Raw genomic sequence first — 16,124 nt, forward strand, 5'->3', positions numbered from 1 at the left:
CTATGATGCGACTTGCAACAAATTATAGACCTGTATTCCAGATCTGTTTGTTCTACCGCACTCCTGAGTGCCCTACCGTTCACTGTGTAAGACCTCTCCTGGTTGGTCCTACCAAAGTGTAACACCTCACACTTGTCTACATTAAATTCCATCTGCTATTTTTCAGCTGATGCACATCTCTATGCAATCCAAAACAGCCTTTCTCACTGTCTACTACACCTCCAATCTTGGTTTCATCCACAAATTTTCTTATCCAGTTAACACATTATCATCCAGATCATTCCAGCTTTATGTTTTATCTCTGGAAATTCCAGACTGACTGAATCAGAATGAATGATGAAAATCCTAATCTTACCTACAGTGTAGAAAACATACACAAAGACTTACCTTTGCATTCTAAAGTTATCATCAAATTGGTGGTAGTGCATGCATATTTGGCTCAAAGGAAATAAAAATTACATTAGAAATATAGAAACATAGAAAACCTACAGCACAATACAGGCCCTTCGGATAAAGATGTTGTGCCGAACATGTCCCTGCCTTAGAAAGTACTAGGCTTACCCATAGCCCTCTATTTTTCTAAGCTTCATGTACCTATCCAAAAGTCACTTAAAAGACCCTATCACTTAAAAGACTCCACCATTGTTGCCGGCAGCCCATTCCACGCACTCACCACTCTCTGAGTAAAAAACTTACCCTTGACATCTCCTCTGTACCTACTCCCCAGCACCTTAAACCTGTGTCCTCTTGTGGCAACCATTTCAGCCCTGGGAAAAAGTCTCTCACTATCCACACGATCAATGCCTCTCATCATGTCATACACCTCTATCAGGTCACCACTCATCCTCCGTCACTCCAAGGAGAAAAAGTCGAGTTCACTCAACCTATTTTCATAAGGCATGCTCCCCAATCCAGACAACATCCTTCTAAATCTCCTCTGCATCCTTTCTATGTTTCCACATCCTTCCTGTTAATATACATTAATATACATAATGATACATAATACATAATATACATAATGATCTGATTGAGGAAAACATTGATCTTTCTGCTGTTAAAGCCCATGCATCAACTGCCAATGAATTACATGCCTAAATTGGAGTCATTATGCCTAAAATTAATGAAAGAAAATACATTCTTAAATTGTAAGTAGGAAGATAGGTGCGCAGGCATTCACCAATTCAGGGAGCAGTAGTAAGTAAAGGAAGCAGAATGCAGACCAGTGGGTATGTGGAATGCACTGCCGGCAGCGGTGGTGGAAGTGGATACAATAGGGTCTTTTAGGAGCTTCTTAGATAGTTACATGGAGCTTAGAAAAATAGAAAGCTATGTGCTGGGGAAATTCTAGGCAGTTTCTAGAGTAGGTACAACCTTGTGAGCCAAAGGGCCTGTAATGTGCTGTAGATTTCTATGTTCTATGTTCAATGTTCTTTGAAGCAGTAATGGTTCTGTGGAATGCTCTGCCACAGACTGTGGTGGAGGTTAAGTTTGTGGGTATATTTAAGGCAGAAGTTGATAGTTTCTTGATCAGTCAGGGATATGATATGGTGGGAAGGCAGGTGTATGGGGTTGAGCGGGATCTGGGAGCAGCCATGATGGAATGGTAGAGTAGACTCAATGGACTGAATAGCCTAATTCTGCTCCTATGTCTTATGGTCTTAAAGCATCAGGGATGGAGAGGTAACTGGATTACTCTCATTTACAATCTGACAAGTTGCTTTGTTTTACAACAAGTAATTGTCAAGCTGGCATGGAGAATTTTCCTAGCTCATATGTGGAAGGAACTTATTTTATGGGCAAATGAAAGAGAAAGTGAGATAACCAAAGTGACAAAAGAACTGCTTCATTATTTGATGAATCATGCTAAATTCCAAAATCCAAAAATTGCCATTAATTATTTTTATCTGCCATGCTCGGATATTCAGTCCACATAATCTTAGATGCTAAAAGCTGATAAACATATCAGTGTTTGAGTCTGTTATCACAAAGCCAGTCAGTAATCACTGTGGTCATTTTATTGTGTTGCAGTTCATTATTAGGTCATCATTTCTCTCTCTCAATCCAACAAATGACAATTTACCTTTGTGGCCAATGAGTGTGAAGCACCTGCCTCAAGCAAAATGGAAGCCACATCTTCCTGGCCCTCCCTGGCAGAAATGTGCAGTGGGGTGTAGCCATTAGTGGTGCACGCATCTGGAAAGGCCATGTGTTGTAGCAGCAGCTGCACAATCTCAGTTTTACCCAGCCTGGAGGCAATGTGTAAAGGAGTTTGATCCTCCTAGATTAAACAGTATAAACATAAAATGGTCTTTATTCATTACAGCTTTGTGTACAAGGTTTAAGCAAACAGAAAAGCAGAATTTAAAATGCGAAATAGATACATTTAAAATGAAAGTTTACAAATAGACAGTAACTATCCATGCTTCAAGCGGTTGAATCTCAAGTCAAAATTTGTATACCAAGTTATTTATTTTATTCAGATCTGAAAAGCAGAATATTTAATTAATATTCCTGACAGTGAAAGTACATTACAATATCTGTGGGGAAGTCTTGACCCTGACTGTTGTCTATTTGCCTTGTGCAGGCAACAAAACTTTAAAATCTGACTTTCAGTTATCATTACCATTCGAATATTAACATGTTGAGATTTGTGCCATTTTCTCGATAGATCATTTTACAGAAATGGGGGACTGCAAATTCAGTTTCCTTTCTTAACACACTTGCTTTGAAGTTACTGAGCAACACCAGCAGGGCATAGATATTTTCCCAGCTGACCACCATCCTACTGAGCCAGGACAGCCACAATCGGAGAATTATAGATTTCTGAAAACTGTTGGCATTGACAAAAATCTCTCTTTTGCTCAGAACTCTGAATTTAGTCACAAAATATAGGTAATTTTAAGTTACATGTGACTAATTACCCTCCTTATAAAGAAACTGGATTTTTATTCAAAGAGCAAAGGATGCTTTGTCCAGTTACTCAGTAAATAAATCAACTTCATACTTTGGTATCTCTTGAAATAGTACTATCTGGATTTTTACTTTGGCATTAGCATCTACTCAACATATCGACTTGCAAATAAATTAGAGCAATGGTTTGCAATGAAACTTGGAAACATTTGTCATTACTAAACATAAGAGATACTGTAGATGTAGTACATCCAAAGCAACAAACACGAAATGTTGGAGGAACTCAGCAGATCAGGCAGCATCTATGGAAATGAATAGACAGTGGACATATTGGGCAGAGACCCTTCTTCAGGACTGGAAAGGAAGCAGGAAGAAGCCAGAAAAAAAGGCAGAGGGAAGAGAAGGAGGACAATTGATGGGTGAAGCCAAGTTAGTGGGAGAGGTTGAGTGAAGTAAGAGTAGGGAATGGAAGAAGAGAGAAAGGTGGAAAATTACCAGAAAGACTGATGTTCACACCATCAGGTTAGAGGCTACCCAGGCAGAATATGAGGTGTTGCTCTTCCAAGCTGAGAGTGGCCTCATTATGGCAGTAGAAGAGGCCTTGCACAACATGTCAGAATAGGAATTGGGATTGGAATTAAAACAGCCTCTGGGACTTCCTGCTTTTTGCAGATGGAGTGGAGGTGCTCAACAAAGTGGGCCCTCAATCTATGTCAGATCACACCAATGTAGAGGAGGTCCCATCAGTAGCACCAGATACAGTAGATTACCCCATGAGATTTGCAGGTGAAGTGGAAGGACTAGCTGAGGCCCTGAATGGAAGTGAAAGTGGATGGGAATAGCTAGGTGTAGCACTTCTTCTGCTTGCAGGGCTAGGTTCCAGGAGGAGAACAGTGGGGTGGGATGAATGGGCAAGGGAGTCACAGAGTAGCGATCCCTGCAGACAACAGAGCGTGTGGGTGGGGGAGAGGTAAATATGTGTCTGGTGGTAAGATCCCTTTGGAGTTGGTGGAATTTGCAGAGAATCATGTTTTGCTGGATGCGGAGGCTAGGTGAGGAGAAGAGGAAGTCTGTCCCCGTTAAGTTGGTGGGGAGATGGACGAAATGCAAGTGAGGGCAGTTTCAATGATGGAAGTAGGGAGGAAACCCCATTCTTTGAAGAAGGAGGGCATCTCTGAGGTCCTAGAAAGATCATCTTACCCTGGGAACAGATGCAGTAGAGACAAAGGGAATGGCAGTATTACAGGAGAGAGAGTGGGAAGAAGCATGGTAAGACATCCGTGGGAATCAGTAGGTTTATAAATGATACCCTCTTTCCCCTCTCCCACCTTTATTCTGGATTTTTCTTTCTTCCTTCCCAGACCTAATGAAGGTCTCAACCCAAAAGGTTGATTTGATTATTCATTTCCATATGTACTGACTGACCTGCTCAGTTCCTCCAGAATTTAGTGTGTGTCATTACAACACATTTTAAAAAAAATACCAATACATAAAACAATATCAGAAGAGAAAGCTTTCAAATGATTTTCTTTCTCCTTCACAATGCCACACTGGTTAAAGTGTCTGGCCACAACTGAAGATTATTGAAGCAACCTCACCTTTTAAAAGGTTGGTCAAACGCTTCATGTTCTAAAACAGTACACAATATATATTGTATTTATTGTGACTTAACTGTATTATTCAAAATCTAATTTATTAACCATAATGAAAGAGAGTCAAATGAACATTCTACTATTACTTTTCCATTTGTACCTCAATGTATGTATGTTTTGAAATGATCAGCATGATAGCATGCAAAGGAAAGTTTTTCCATTGAACCTTGCTACACACAACAATAATACACCAACCTCCAATGGAAAGTTTATACAGGCATGTACTTTTATTTTCCCGTTGATGGTTAGAAAAATAGAAAATCTACAGCACAATACAGGCCCTTCGGCCCACAAAGCTGTGCCGAACATGCCCATTTTATGCACTCACCACTCACTGTGTAAAAAACTTAACCCCTGACATCTCGTCTGTACTTCCAAGCACCTTAAAAATGTGCTCTCTTGTGCTAGCCATTTCAGCTCTGGGAAAAAGCCTCTGACTATCCATACAATCAATACCTCTCATCATCTTATATATCTCTATCAGGTCATCTCTCATCCTCTGTCACTCCAAGGAGAAAACGTTGAGTTCACTCAACCAATTCTCATAAGGCATGCTCCCCGCTGCACCCTTTCTATAATTTCCACATCCATCCTGTAGTGAGGTGACCAGAACTGAGCACAGTACACCAAGTGGGGTCTGACCAGGGTCCTATATAGCTGCAATATTACCTCTTGGCTCTTAAACTCCATTCCATGATTGATGAAAACCAATGCACATATGCCTTCTTAACCACAGAGTCAATTTGTTTAGCAGCTTTGAGTGTCCTATGGACTCAGACCCTAAGATCTCTCTGATCCTCCACTTGCCAAGAGTCTTACCATTAATACTATATTCTGCCATCATATTTGACCAAACAAAATGAACCACCTCACACTTACCTAGGTTGAACTGGACTCCACCATCTGCATACAGACATGTAAGACATAGTCTCTTTATGTCTGCCTTTAATCTCTCCCTTTTTCCAACTTAAACTTTGAAATTTCAACTTTACTCAGTCGGATCTGTAGAGTAACAGTTATAATTATGTCTTCTCTCAGAAGCACCAGAAGAAATCCGGACCCGGGCAATGGGAAGCCCAAAAAAGCTGACGAATTCTCAGGGGAACCCCCCCCCGGTGAAGAGGCTGGAGTCTCAAATCAGCAGTATCGGCATTGAAATAACTCAATTAAGAGAGAAATTTGAAGGAAAAGTTGACTCTCTGAGCCTTAATCTTAAAGAAGTTAGTCGAAATGCTGCTGACCTTTCTTCTTGTTTGGAAAAAGCCCAACAAGGGATCATCGATCTCGAAGCTTGATCACGTCAGAATAGTATTTGAATTGTTGGATTAAAAGAGAAATCAGAATCGGCCGACGTACTGGATTATTTCGCAAAAATGTTTCAGTCTTTATTTCCGGAGGTTTGTTTATCGCCTTCAGATATCGAAATGGCTCATAGAATCAGCACTTTAAAATTCTTGGATCAAGGTAAAAACAGACACATTTGTTGTGTATTTTCTCTGTTTCAGAGACAAAGACTATATTATTAAACTTGCAAGAAAAAAAAGGCTATTTCAGTATCAAGATTCAGAGGTTTGCTTTTTTGAAGATTTTCCACACAAAATTGTTAAGAAGCGTGCTGGATTTGCATCGGTTATGAAACTAGCATATCAAAAAAGCTTTTTCCACTGCTTCAGTACCCAGCTAAATTAAGGCTTTTTGCCAAAAAGTCTGGCGCTCATGTTTTTGATGATCCAGTCAAAGAGTATTAACTCTTTACCTGATGGATCTGATGACACGTCTGAAGTCTGAAGCTTGAATGATTTATGATGGCTTAATTGTCTTGCAGTGTAAAGAGTGATGAGATTGGAAGATTTGATGGTTACAGAAAGTCTTTACCTTAAAATGCATTTTTATCTCTGAAAAAGACTGGTTTGGATGGCTTTAACCTCAGAAGACACAGCGGGAGAACTGTTGATAGACTGTAGATAAGTTTGAACCATTTAGAATTTTTTCTCTGCAGCATTTAAATGAATTAATTGCTTTTTTTGTTTCCTATGCTTTTGTAAAGATCTTTTAAGTAATTATTTGGATTTCCTTATGTTTTAAAGATAGATTGGACAATTTAAAGATGGCGATTGTTTTTCTTTTGAGCAAATATTTCAAGAATTGTTCTGGATGTGTTTTTCTTCCCTTATCTAATATTATGAAGGTTACTTTCAAATTGAAGGTCATTTTGTTTTACAAGAAAAACACTTTCCTTCTAAGTTAATTATATTGAGATATATGTCGACTGTAATGAGTTTTATGTTCAGTAGAGGGAGACGGAGATTACTTTTTACACTTTTTTTTATTACTTAGGTAGGCGGAGTTTGTATTTGCATCCATGCTTTTCTTGGGGCTTGCGTCGATTGATATCAACGTGTTTCTGGGCTTTGTAGTTCGGGTGGGTTTCTTTTTCTTTTTTTATCCCCATTATGGAATCCCGGAGCATACGCCAATTATTTTTATTGTTGTTCATCTCCGCCACTTTCTACTAACTTATCCTGACATGCATCTAACTACTCTTTTTAGATACAAAGTTCCATGATGATATCTAAACAGTTAAATGTTTTAACTTGGAATGTTTGTGGTTGGAATCATCCTATTAAGTGGAAGAAAACATTTAAAGTTATTAACCGATTCCAGCCTGATACAACCTTTGCTCAAGAGATGCATATCAGGTTATGTGATAAAAATCAGTTTTTTAAATTTTGGAAGGATCCTCAGTTTCATGCAGACTCCCAGAGTAAAACTAGAGGTGTCTCTATTTTTATTGATTCCAATATTCCTTTTAATCAGGAGGATATTGTAGCCAATACTAATGGTAGATTTTTGATTATTAAAGGAATAATTTGTAATAGAAAAATGGTTTTGGTTAATATTTATGGACCAAATGTTGATGATCCCTCATTTTTAAAGCTGTCTTTGCTCTATTACCTGATTTAAATTAATATATGTTATTAATGGGTGGTGATTTTAATACTTGTTTAAATCCTTTAATGGATAAGTTATCATCCAAACATCAATTCCCTAATCGCTCTGCATCACTTATTAATTCTTTTTTAATTGATTATAGTATAATTGAGATCTGGAGGCATATGCACCCTAGTGATAGAGAATACTCTTTTTTCTCACATGTTCATAATAAATATTCAAGAATCGACTATTTTATAGTAGACCCTCAACATGTATTTAATGTTCAGAAATGTGGGTATGATGTGATTGCTATCTCTGATCATGCTCCTTTAAACTTAATTTTTGAACTGAAAGATGTTGTTTCTACCAGACTATATTGGTGTTTTCCAGAACATTTATTAACAAGGTTAGTAATTTGGGATACATTAAAAGCTTATTTACATGGTCAAATTATTTTGTATATAGCTAAACTGAAGAAACAAACAAGAATGGAATTAGATAAAATCTCTAAACAAATTAAAGAATTAGGTAACATCAATGCAATCTCTCCAAATGTTGTTTCATTTAAAAGAATAGAATTACTATCACAATATAATTTATTACTAACATATCCTATTGAAGGATATTTGCTTAAATTAAAAAGTCAATTTTATATTTTTGGGGATAAAAACAATAAGCTCTTAGCTTCCCAATTAAGAGCAGCTAGAGCTAAAAGACAAATTTTAAAGATTCTTAAAAATAATGGAGATATAGCAAGTAACCATGAGGACATTAATAATATTTTTCAAGATTTTTACTCTGATCTTTATAGATCTCAATTTCCTGCAGATTCCTCCAAAATGAAGGCTTTTTTTTACATAAGATTAAATTCCCACAAATTTCAGTTGAAGATCAACAGATGCTTGATGCTCCAATTACTGAGCATGAAATTCAGAAAGCCATTTTACTAATGCAATCAGGTAAAGCTCCTGGACCTGATGGTTATTTGGTGGGATTTTATAAAAAAATTGAAAGATTACTTTCTCCGTATCTTTTGGAAATATTTCATGAATCCTTTGAGAAGGGTAATTTACCTTCTTTTTATGAAGCATCCATTTCCTTAATTCTTAAAAAAAGATAAAGATCTGTTGAATGTTCATCATATAGACCTACTTCACTATTAAATGCATATGCAAAAATTCTCTCTAAAATAATGGCTAATCGTGTGGAAAATATTTTAACTAAAATCATCTCTATGGATCAAATGGGCTTTATTAAAGGCCGTTACTCTTTCTCTAATGTTCAGAGATTGATGAACATTATACATACATCATTATCTAAGCAACCTCAATGTGTTATCTCTCTTGATGCAGAAAAGGCTTTTGATAGAATCGAGTGGCCATACTTATTTAAATTATTAAAACAATTTGGTTTTGGTAATAATTTCATTAGGTGGATTCAAATGATTTATAAGAATCCTATTGCCACTGTCATTACTAATAACTGCAGGTCTCCTTTTCTCTCACTTTCCCATGGTACTAGACAGGGATGACCATTAAGCCCTTTATTATTTAATCTTGTATTGGAGCCTTTAGCTATAACATTATGTGAAACTAAAAATATTCATGGTATCTCTATGAATGGAACCATATATAAGATTTCTCTTTATGCAGATGATATTTTGGTTTTTATTTCGCATCTTGAGGAATCAATTCCTAATCTTTTGGAAACACTTAAACATCTTGGTAAATTTTCAGGATATAAACTTAACTTGAATAAAAGTGAATTATTTCCATTAAATGCCCCTGTTAATATATTTAGATATTTAGGTATTATAATTACTAAAAAATATAAAGATTTTTACAAAGCTAATATAGTTCCTTTAATGGACCATGAAACAACTATCTTCTAGATGGAATCCACTTACTCTTTCTTTAATAGGTCATATCCATGCTGTGAAAATGATGATTTTACCTAGATTTTTATATATTTTCCAAAATATAACTATCTTTTTAACTAAAAAATTGTTTGATCAAGTTGACTCTCTTATTTCTTCCTTTATATGGAATAATAAGAGACCAAGAATTAACAAGTTTCATTTACAAACATCTAACAAAAATGGTGGACTTGCACTTCCTAATTTAAGACTGTATTATTGGGCTCTGAATATCAGACAATTATGTTTTTGGTTATACTGGCTCGATAAGAACCAAAAACCATTATGGGTTGATTTGGAATTAAAAGCTGTTAAACAATTTAATTTAACTTCAATATTAGCAGCTCCATTACCTTTACAGCTCTCTAAAATTCCAAATTTAAATCTTTACCCAGTTATTAAACAATCCTTACGGATTTGGGTTCAGTTTCGTAATTTTTAAAATCTTAAACAATTTAAGTTATCTAGTTTTTTATATTGAAACTTTTCATTTAAACCTTCAATAACTGACCCCATTTTTCTTCTATGGAGAGATAAAGGGATCTGTTCTTTTACAGATTTATTTTGTGATGGTCAATTGATGACTTTTGAAGAGTTAGTTAACAAATATTCTCTCACTCATACATATTTTTTGTAATATTTTCAGGTTAGACTTTTTTTACAACAATATTTACCCAAGTTTCCATATTTACAAGAATCTGATTTGTTGGATACCATTTTGAAGTTGAATCCTTTAGTGAGAGGTTCCATTGGCAGAATTTATAATTTATTTTTGTCACAAAAGGAGACCCTACCACTAAAAATTAAACAAGATTGGGAGAGAGAACTTAATAGGACCTTTGTTAATGAAGATTGGCTTTGAGTTTTGAAAAACATAAATTCTTCTTCTATATGTGCCAACCACTGTTTAATTCAATTTAAAATTGTTCACTGGTATTATTTAACAAAGGAAAAACTATCTAAAATATTTCCTAGTATAGACAACTACTGCGACAGATGTAAAATTGAAGTAGCTACTTTGGCACATATGTTCTGGTCATGTTCTTCATTAAAATCGTTTTGGAAATCTTCATTTTCTACAATTTCTAAAGCTCTGAAAATTAATTTACAACCTAATAGTTTGACTGTTCTATTTAGAATAGTTCCGCAACATATTCAGGGTATTTCATCCTCAGATCAACATGTAATTGCATTTGTTACTCTATTGGCAAGAAGGGCTATTTTATTAAAATGGAAAGACATCTCTTCCCCTACATTAATTGAATGGTTCTCTCAAGTAATGTTATGTCTCAGTTTGGAAAAAATTAGAAGTAGAACTTTTGATCCTTGATTCGATTTTGAGAGAAAATGGGGTTCTTTTGCCAAATATTATCATTTAATTTGAAATATTCTATATGGTTTCCTTCCAATTTTATTTTTTTATAAATATGAATTGGCGGTTGATTACTCTTTTTTTAATATATTTAGATGATGGTCAAACGTATTGCTCCAGGAAGTTGATTCCTAATGTTTTTTTCCCCTTTTTTTGTAGTCAGTGGGTATTTTTTTCCTACTTAGACAGGGTTCTTTTTTCCCTTCTTTTTCCTATATATATAATTTTTTTTTCATTTTTAATATATTACAATCAGCTTTTTTTCCTTCAGCTTTATTAATTGTACACATATTAATCTGTTGAAGTTCTGCATCATTTTATAGCTGTAGAAGATTACGTACCAATAAAAAGATTCTAAAAATTAAATGGGTTGAACTGCCACTTCTCAGCCCAGTTTTGCATCCTATCAATGTCCTGCTGTAACATTTGACAGCCCTACACACTTTCCACAACACTGCCAATCTTTGTGACATCAGCAAATTTACTAATCCATCCCTCCACTTCCTCATCCAGGTCATACATAAATTTCACGAAGAGTAGGGGGTCCCAGAACAGATCCCTGAGGCACACCACTGGTGATCGACCTCCATGCAGAATATGACCTGTCTACAACCACTCTTTGGCTTCTGTGGGCAGGCCAGTTCTGGATCCACAAAGCAATGTCCCCTTGGATCTCATGCCTCCTTACTTTCTCAATAAGCCTTGAATGGGGTACCTTATCAAATGCTTTGCTGAAATCCATATACATTACATTTACTGCTGTATCTTCATCAATGTATTTAGTCACATCCTCAAAAAATTCAATCAGGCTTGTAACCTGCCTTTCAAAAAGCCATGGTGACTATTTCTAAGGCAACACAAGTGAATCTGCAGATGCTGGAAATAAATAAAAAACACAAAATGCTGGCAGAACTCAGCAGGCCAGACTATGGGAGGAGGTAGTGACGACGTTGCGGGCCAAAACACTTCATCAGGAGACCTCTTGATGAAAGGTTTCAGCCCAAAATGTCAATAGACAATAGACAGCAGGTGCAGGAGTAGGCCATTCGGCCCTTCTAGCCAGCACCTCCATTCACTGTGATCATGGCTGATCATACACAATCAGTACCCCGTTCCTGCCCTCTCCCCATATCCCTTGACCCCAGTATCTATAAGAGCTCTATCTAACTCTCTCTTGAGTGCATCCAGAGACTTGGCCTCCACTGCCTTCTGGGGCAGAGCATTCTACATATCCACCACTCTCTGGGTGAAGAAGTTTTTCCACATCTCTTTCTAAATGGCCTACCCCTTATTCTTAAACTGTGCCCTCTAGTTCTGGACTCACCCAACAGCGGGAACATGCTTCCTGCCTCCAGTGTGTCCAATCCCTTAATAATCTTATTTGTTTCAATCAGATCCCCTCTCATCCTTCTAAATTCCAGTGTATACAAGCCCAGTCGCTCCAATCTTTCAACATATGACAGTCTCTCCATTCTGGGAATTAACCTTGTGAACCTACGCTGCACTCCCTCAATAGCAAGAATGTCCTTCCTCAAATTTGGAGACCAAAACTGCACACAATACTCCAGGTGGGGTCTCACCAGGGCCGTACACAGCTGCAGAAGGACCTCTTTACTCCTATACTCACTCCTATGTTGACACTACCTCCTCCCATAGATGCTGTCTGGCCTGCTGAATTCTGCCAGCATTTTGTGACTATTTCTAATCATATTATGCCTCTTTAAATGTTTATAAATCTTGCCTCTCAGGATCTTCTCCATCAACTTACCAACCACTGAGGTAAGACTCACTAGTCTATAATTTTCTGGCCTATCTCTACTCCCTTTCTTGAATAAGGGAACAACATCCACAACACTTCAATCTTCCAGAACCTCTCCTTTCCTCACTGATGATGCAAAGATCATTGTCAGAGGTGCAGCAATCTCCTCTCTCGCATCCCATAGTAGCCTGAGGTACATCTCGTCCAGTCCCGGTGACTTATCCAACTTGATGCTTTCCAAAAGTTCCAGCGCATCCCCTTTCTTAATATCTACATGCTCAAGCTTTTCAGTCCGCTGTAAGTCATCCCTACAATTGCCAAGATCCTTTTCCATAGTATATACTGAAGCAAAGTACCTCAGCTCTCTTCTCCAGTTCCAAGCACACTTTTCCACTGTCACACTTAATTGGTCCTATTCTCTCACATCTTATCTTCTTGCTCTTCACATACTTGTAGAATGCCTTGGAGTTTTCCTTAATCCTGTCCACCAAGGCCTTCTCATGGCCCCTTCTGGCTCTCCTAATTTCTTTTTTAAGCTTCTTCCTGCTAGCCTTATTATCTTCTAGATCGCTATCATTACCTTGTTTTTTGAACCTTTTGTAAGCTTTTCTTTTCTTCTTGACTAGATTTACAAAAGCCTTTGTACACCACGGTTCCTGTACTCACCATCCTTTCTCTGTTTCATTGGAAGATACCAAAGCAAAACCCCACACAAATATCCCCTAAACCTTTGCCATATTTCTTCTGTACGTTTCCCTGACAACATTTGCCATATTCATGCTCCCAAATTCCTGCCTGATAGCATCATATTTCCCCTTACTCCAATTAAACACTTTCCTAACTTAGAATATAGAACAATACAGCACAGTACAGGCCATTCAACCCACAATGTTGTACTGACCCTTAAACCCTGCCTCCCATATAACCCTCCATCTTATATCCCTCCGTATACCTGTCTAGTAGTCTCTTAAATTTCACTAGTGTATCTGCCTCTACCACTGACTCAGGCAGTGCATTCCACGCACCAACCACTCTCTGAGTAAAAAACCTTCCTCTAATATCCCACTTGAACTTTTATCCCCTTACCTTAAAGCCATGTCCTCCTGTATTGAGCAGTGGTGTCCTGGGGAAGAGGCCCTGGCTGTCCACTCTATCCATTCCTCTTAATATCTTGTACACCCCTATCATGTCTCCTCTCATCCACCTTCTCTCCAGAGAGAAAAGCCCTAGCTCCCTTAATCTCTGATCATAATGCATACTCTCTAAACCAGGCAGTATCCTGGTAAATCTCCTCTGTACCCTTTCCAATGCTTCCACATCCTTCCTATAATGAGGCAACCAGAACTGAACACAGTACTCCAAGTGTGGCCTAACCAAAGTTTTATAGAGCTGCATCATTACCCCGCGACTCTTAAACTCTATCCCTCGACTTAAGAAAGCTAACACCCCATAAGCTTTCTTAACTACCCTATCTACCTGTGAGGCAACTTTCAGGGATCTGTGGACATGTACCCCTAGATCCCTCTGCTCCTCCACACTCCCAAGTATCCTGCCATTTACTTTGTACTCTGCCTTGGAGTTTGTCCTTCCAAAGTGTACCACCTCACACTTCTCCAGGTTGAACTCCATCTGCCACTTCTCAGCCCACTTCTGCATCCTATCAATGTCTCTCTGCAATCTTTGACAATCCTCTACACTATCTACAACACCACTAGCCTTTGTATCATCTGCAAACTTGCCAACCCCCACTTCTACCCCCACATCCAGGTTTTTAGTAAAAATCACGAAAAGTAGAGGTCCCAGAACAGATCCTTGTGGAACACCACTAGTCACAATCTTCCAATCCGAATGTACTCCCTCCACCACAACCCTCTACCTTCTGCAGGCAAGCCAATTCTGAATCCATCTGGCCGAACTTCCCTGGATCCCATGTCTTCTGACTTTCTGAATAAGCCTACCATGTGGTACCTTGTCAAATGCCTTACTAAAATCCATGTAGATCACATCCACTGCACTACCCTCATCTATACGCCTGGTCACCTCCTCAAAGAACTCTATTAGACTTGTTAGACACGATCTGCCCTTCACAAATCCATGCTGACTCTCCCTGATCAGACCATGATTCTCTAAATGCCCATAGATCCTATCTTTAAGAATCTTTTCCAACAGCTTTCCCACCACAGACATAAGGCTCACTTGTGTATAATTACCCGGACTATCCCTACTACTTTTTTTGAACAAGGGGACAACATTCTCCTCCCTCCAATCCTCCAGTACCGTTCCTGAGGCCAACGAGGACATAAAGATCCTAGCCAGAGGCTCAGCAATCTCTTCCTTTGTCTCGTGGAGCAGCCTGGGGAATATTCCGTCAGGCCCTGAGGACTTATCCATCCTAATGTATTTTAACAACTCCAACACCTCCTCTCCCTTAATATCAACGTGCTCCAGAACATCAACCTTATTCATATTGTCCTCAGCGTCATCAAGTTCCCTCTCATTGGTGAAAACTGAAGAGAAATATTCATTGAGGACCTCTCTCACTTCCATAGCCTCCAGGCACATCTTCCCACTTTTATGTCTAATCAGTCCTATCTTCACTTCTGTCAACCTTTTGTTCTTAACATAATTGAAGAATGCCTTGGGGTTTTCCTTTACTCTACTCACCAAGGCCTTCTCATGCCCCCTTCTTAAGCTCCTTTCTTGCTACCCTATATTCCTCAATAGACCCACCTGATCCTTGCTTCCTAAACCTCATGTATGCTGCCTTCTTCCACCTGACTAGATTTTCCACTTCACTTGTCACCCATGGTTCCTTCACCCTACCATTCTTTATCTTCCTCACCGGGACAAGTGTATCCCTAACATCCTGCAAGAGATCAATAAACATCGACCACATGTCCATAGTACATTTCCCTGCAAAAGCATCATCCCAATTCACACCCTCAAGTTCTAGCCCTATAGCCTCATAATTTGCCCTTCCCCAATTAAAAATTTTCCTGTCCTCTCTGATTCTATCCTTTTCCATGATAATGTTAAAGGCCAGGGAGCGGTGGTCACTGTCTCACAGATGCTCACCCACTGAGAGATCTGTGACCTGACCCGGTTCATTACCTAATACTAGATCTAGTATGGCATTCCCCCGAGTCGGTCTGTCAACATACTGTGACAGGAATCCGTCCTGGACACACTTGACAATCTCTGCCCTATCTAAACCCTTGGAACTAATCAGGTGCTAATCAATATTAGGGAAGTTAAAGTCACCCATGATAACAACCCTGTTATTTTTGCACCTTTCTGAAGTCTGCCTCCCAATCTGCTCCTCGGTATCTCTGCTGCTACTAGGGGGCCTATAGAATACCACCAACAGAGTAACTGCTCCCTTACTGACTCAAAAGAAGATCCTGCTACAATACCCACTCTTTCCGTAGCTGTAATCATATCCCTGACTAGTAATGCCACGCCTCCTCCCCTTTCCCCCCTCTCTATCCTTTTTAAAGCACTGAAATCCAGGAATATTGAGAAACCATTCCTGCCCTGGTGCCAACCAAGTCTCTGTATTGGCCACTACATCATAATTCCATG

General features: G+C 38.4%; 1 protein-coding gene across 2 annotated transcripts in view; it reads right to left on the reverse strand.

The window, feature by feature from the left end:
* Nucleotides 1–16,124, reverse strand: part of ank2b (ankyrin 2b, neuronal) — an 801,710-nt gene that overhangs the window by 233,817 nt on the left and 551,769 nt on the right. For both annotated transcript variants that reach the window (XM_059988791.1, XM_059988792.1), the window contains one exon: nucleotides 2,081–2,278. In XM_059988791.1, the coding sequence (XP_059844774.1) occupies nucleotides 2,081–2,278 (198 nt within the window). The remainder of the gene's footprint in view (nucleotides 1–2,080; nucleotides 2,279–16,124) is intronic.

The sequence above is a fragment of the Hypanus sabinus genome, chromosome 14 (genome assembly GCF_030144855.1).
Source record: "Hypanus sabinus isolate sHypSab1 chromosome 14, sHypSab1.hap1, whole genome shotgun sequence".
NCBI lineage: Eukaryota > Metazoa > Chordata > Chondrichthyes > Myliobatiformes > Dasyatidae > Hypanus > Hypanus sabinus.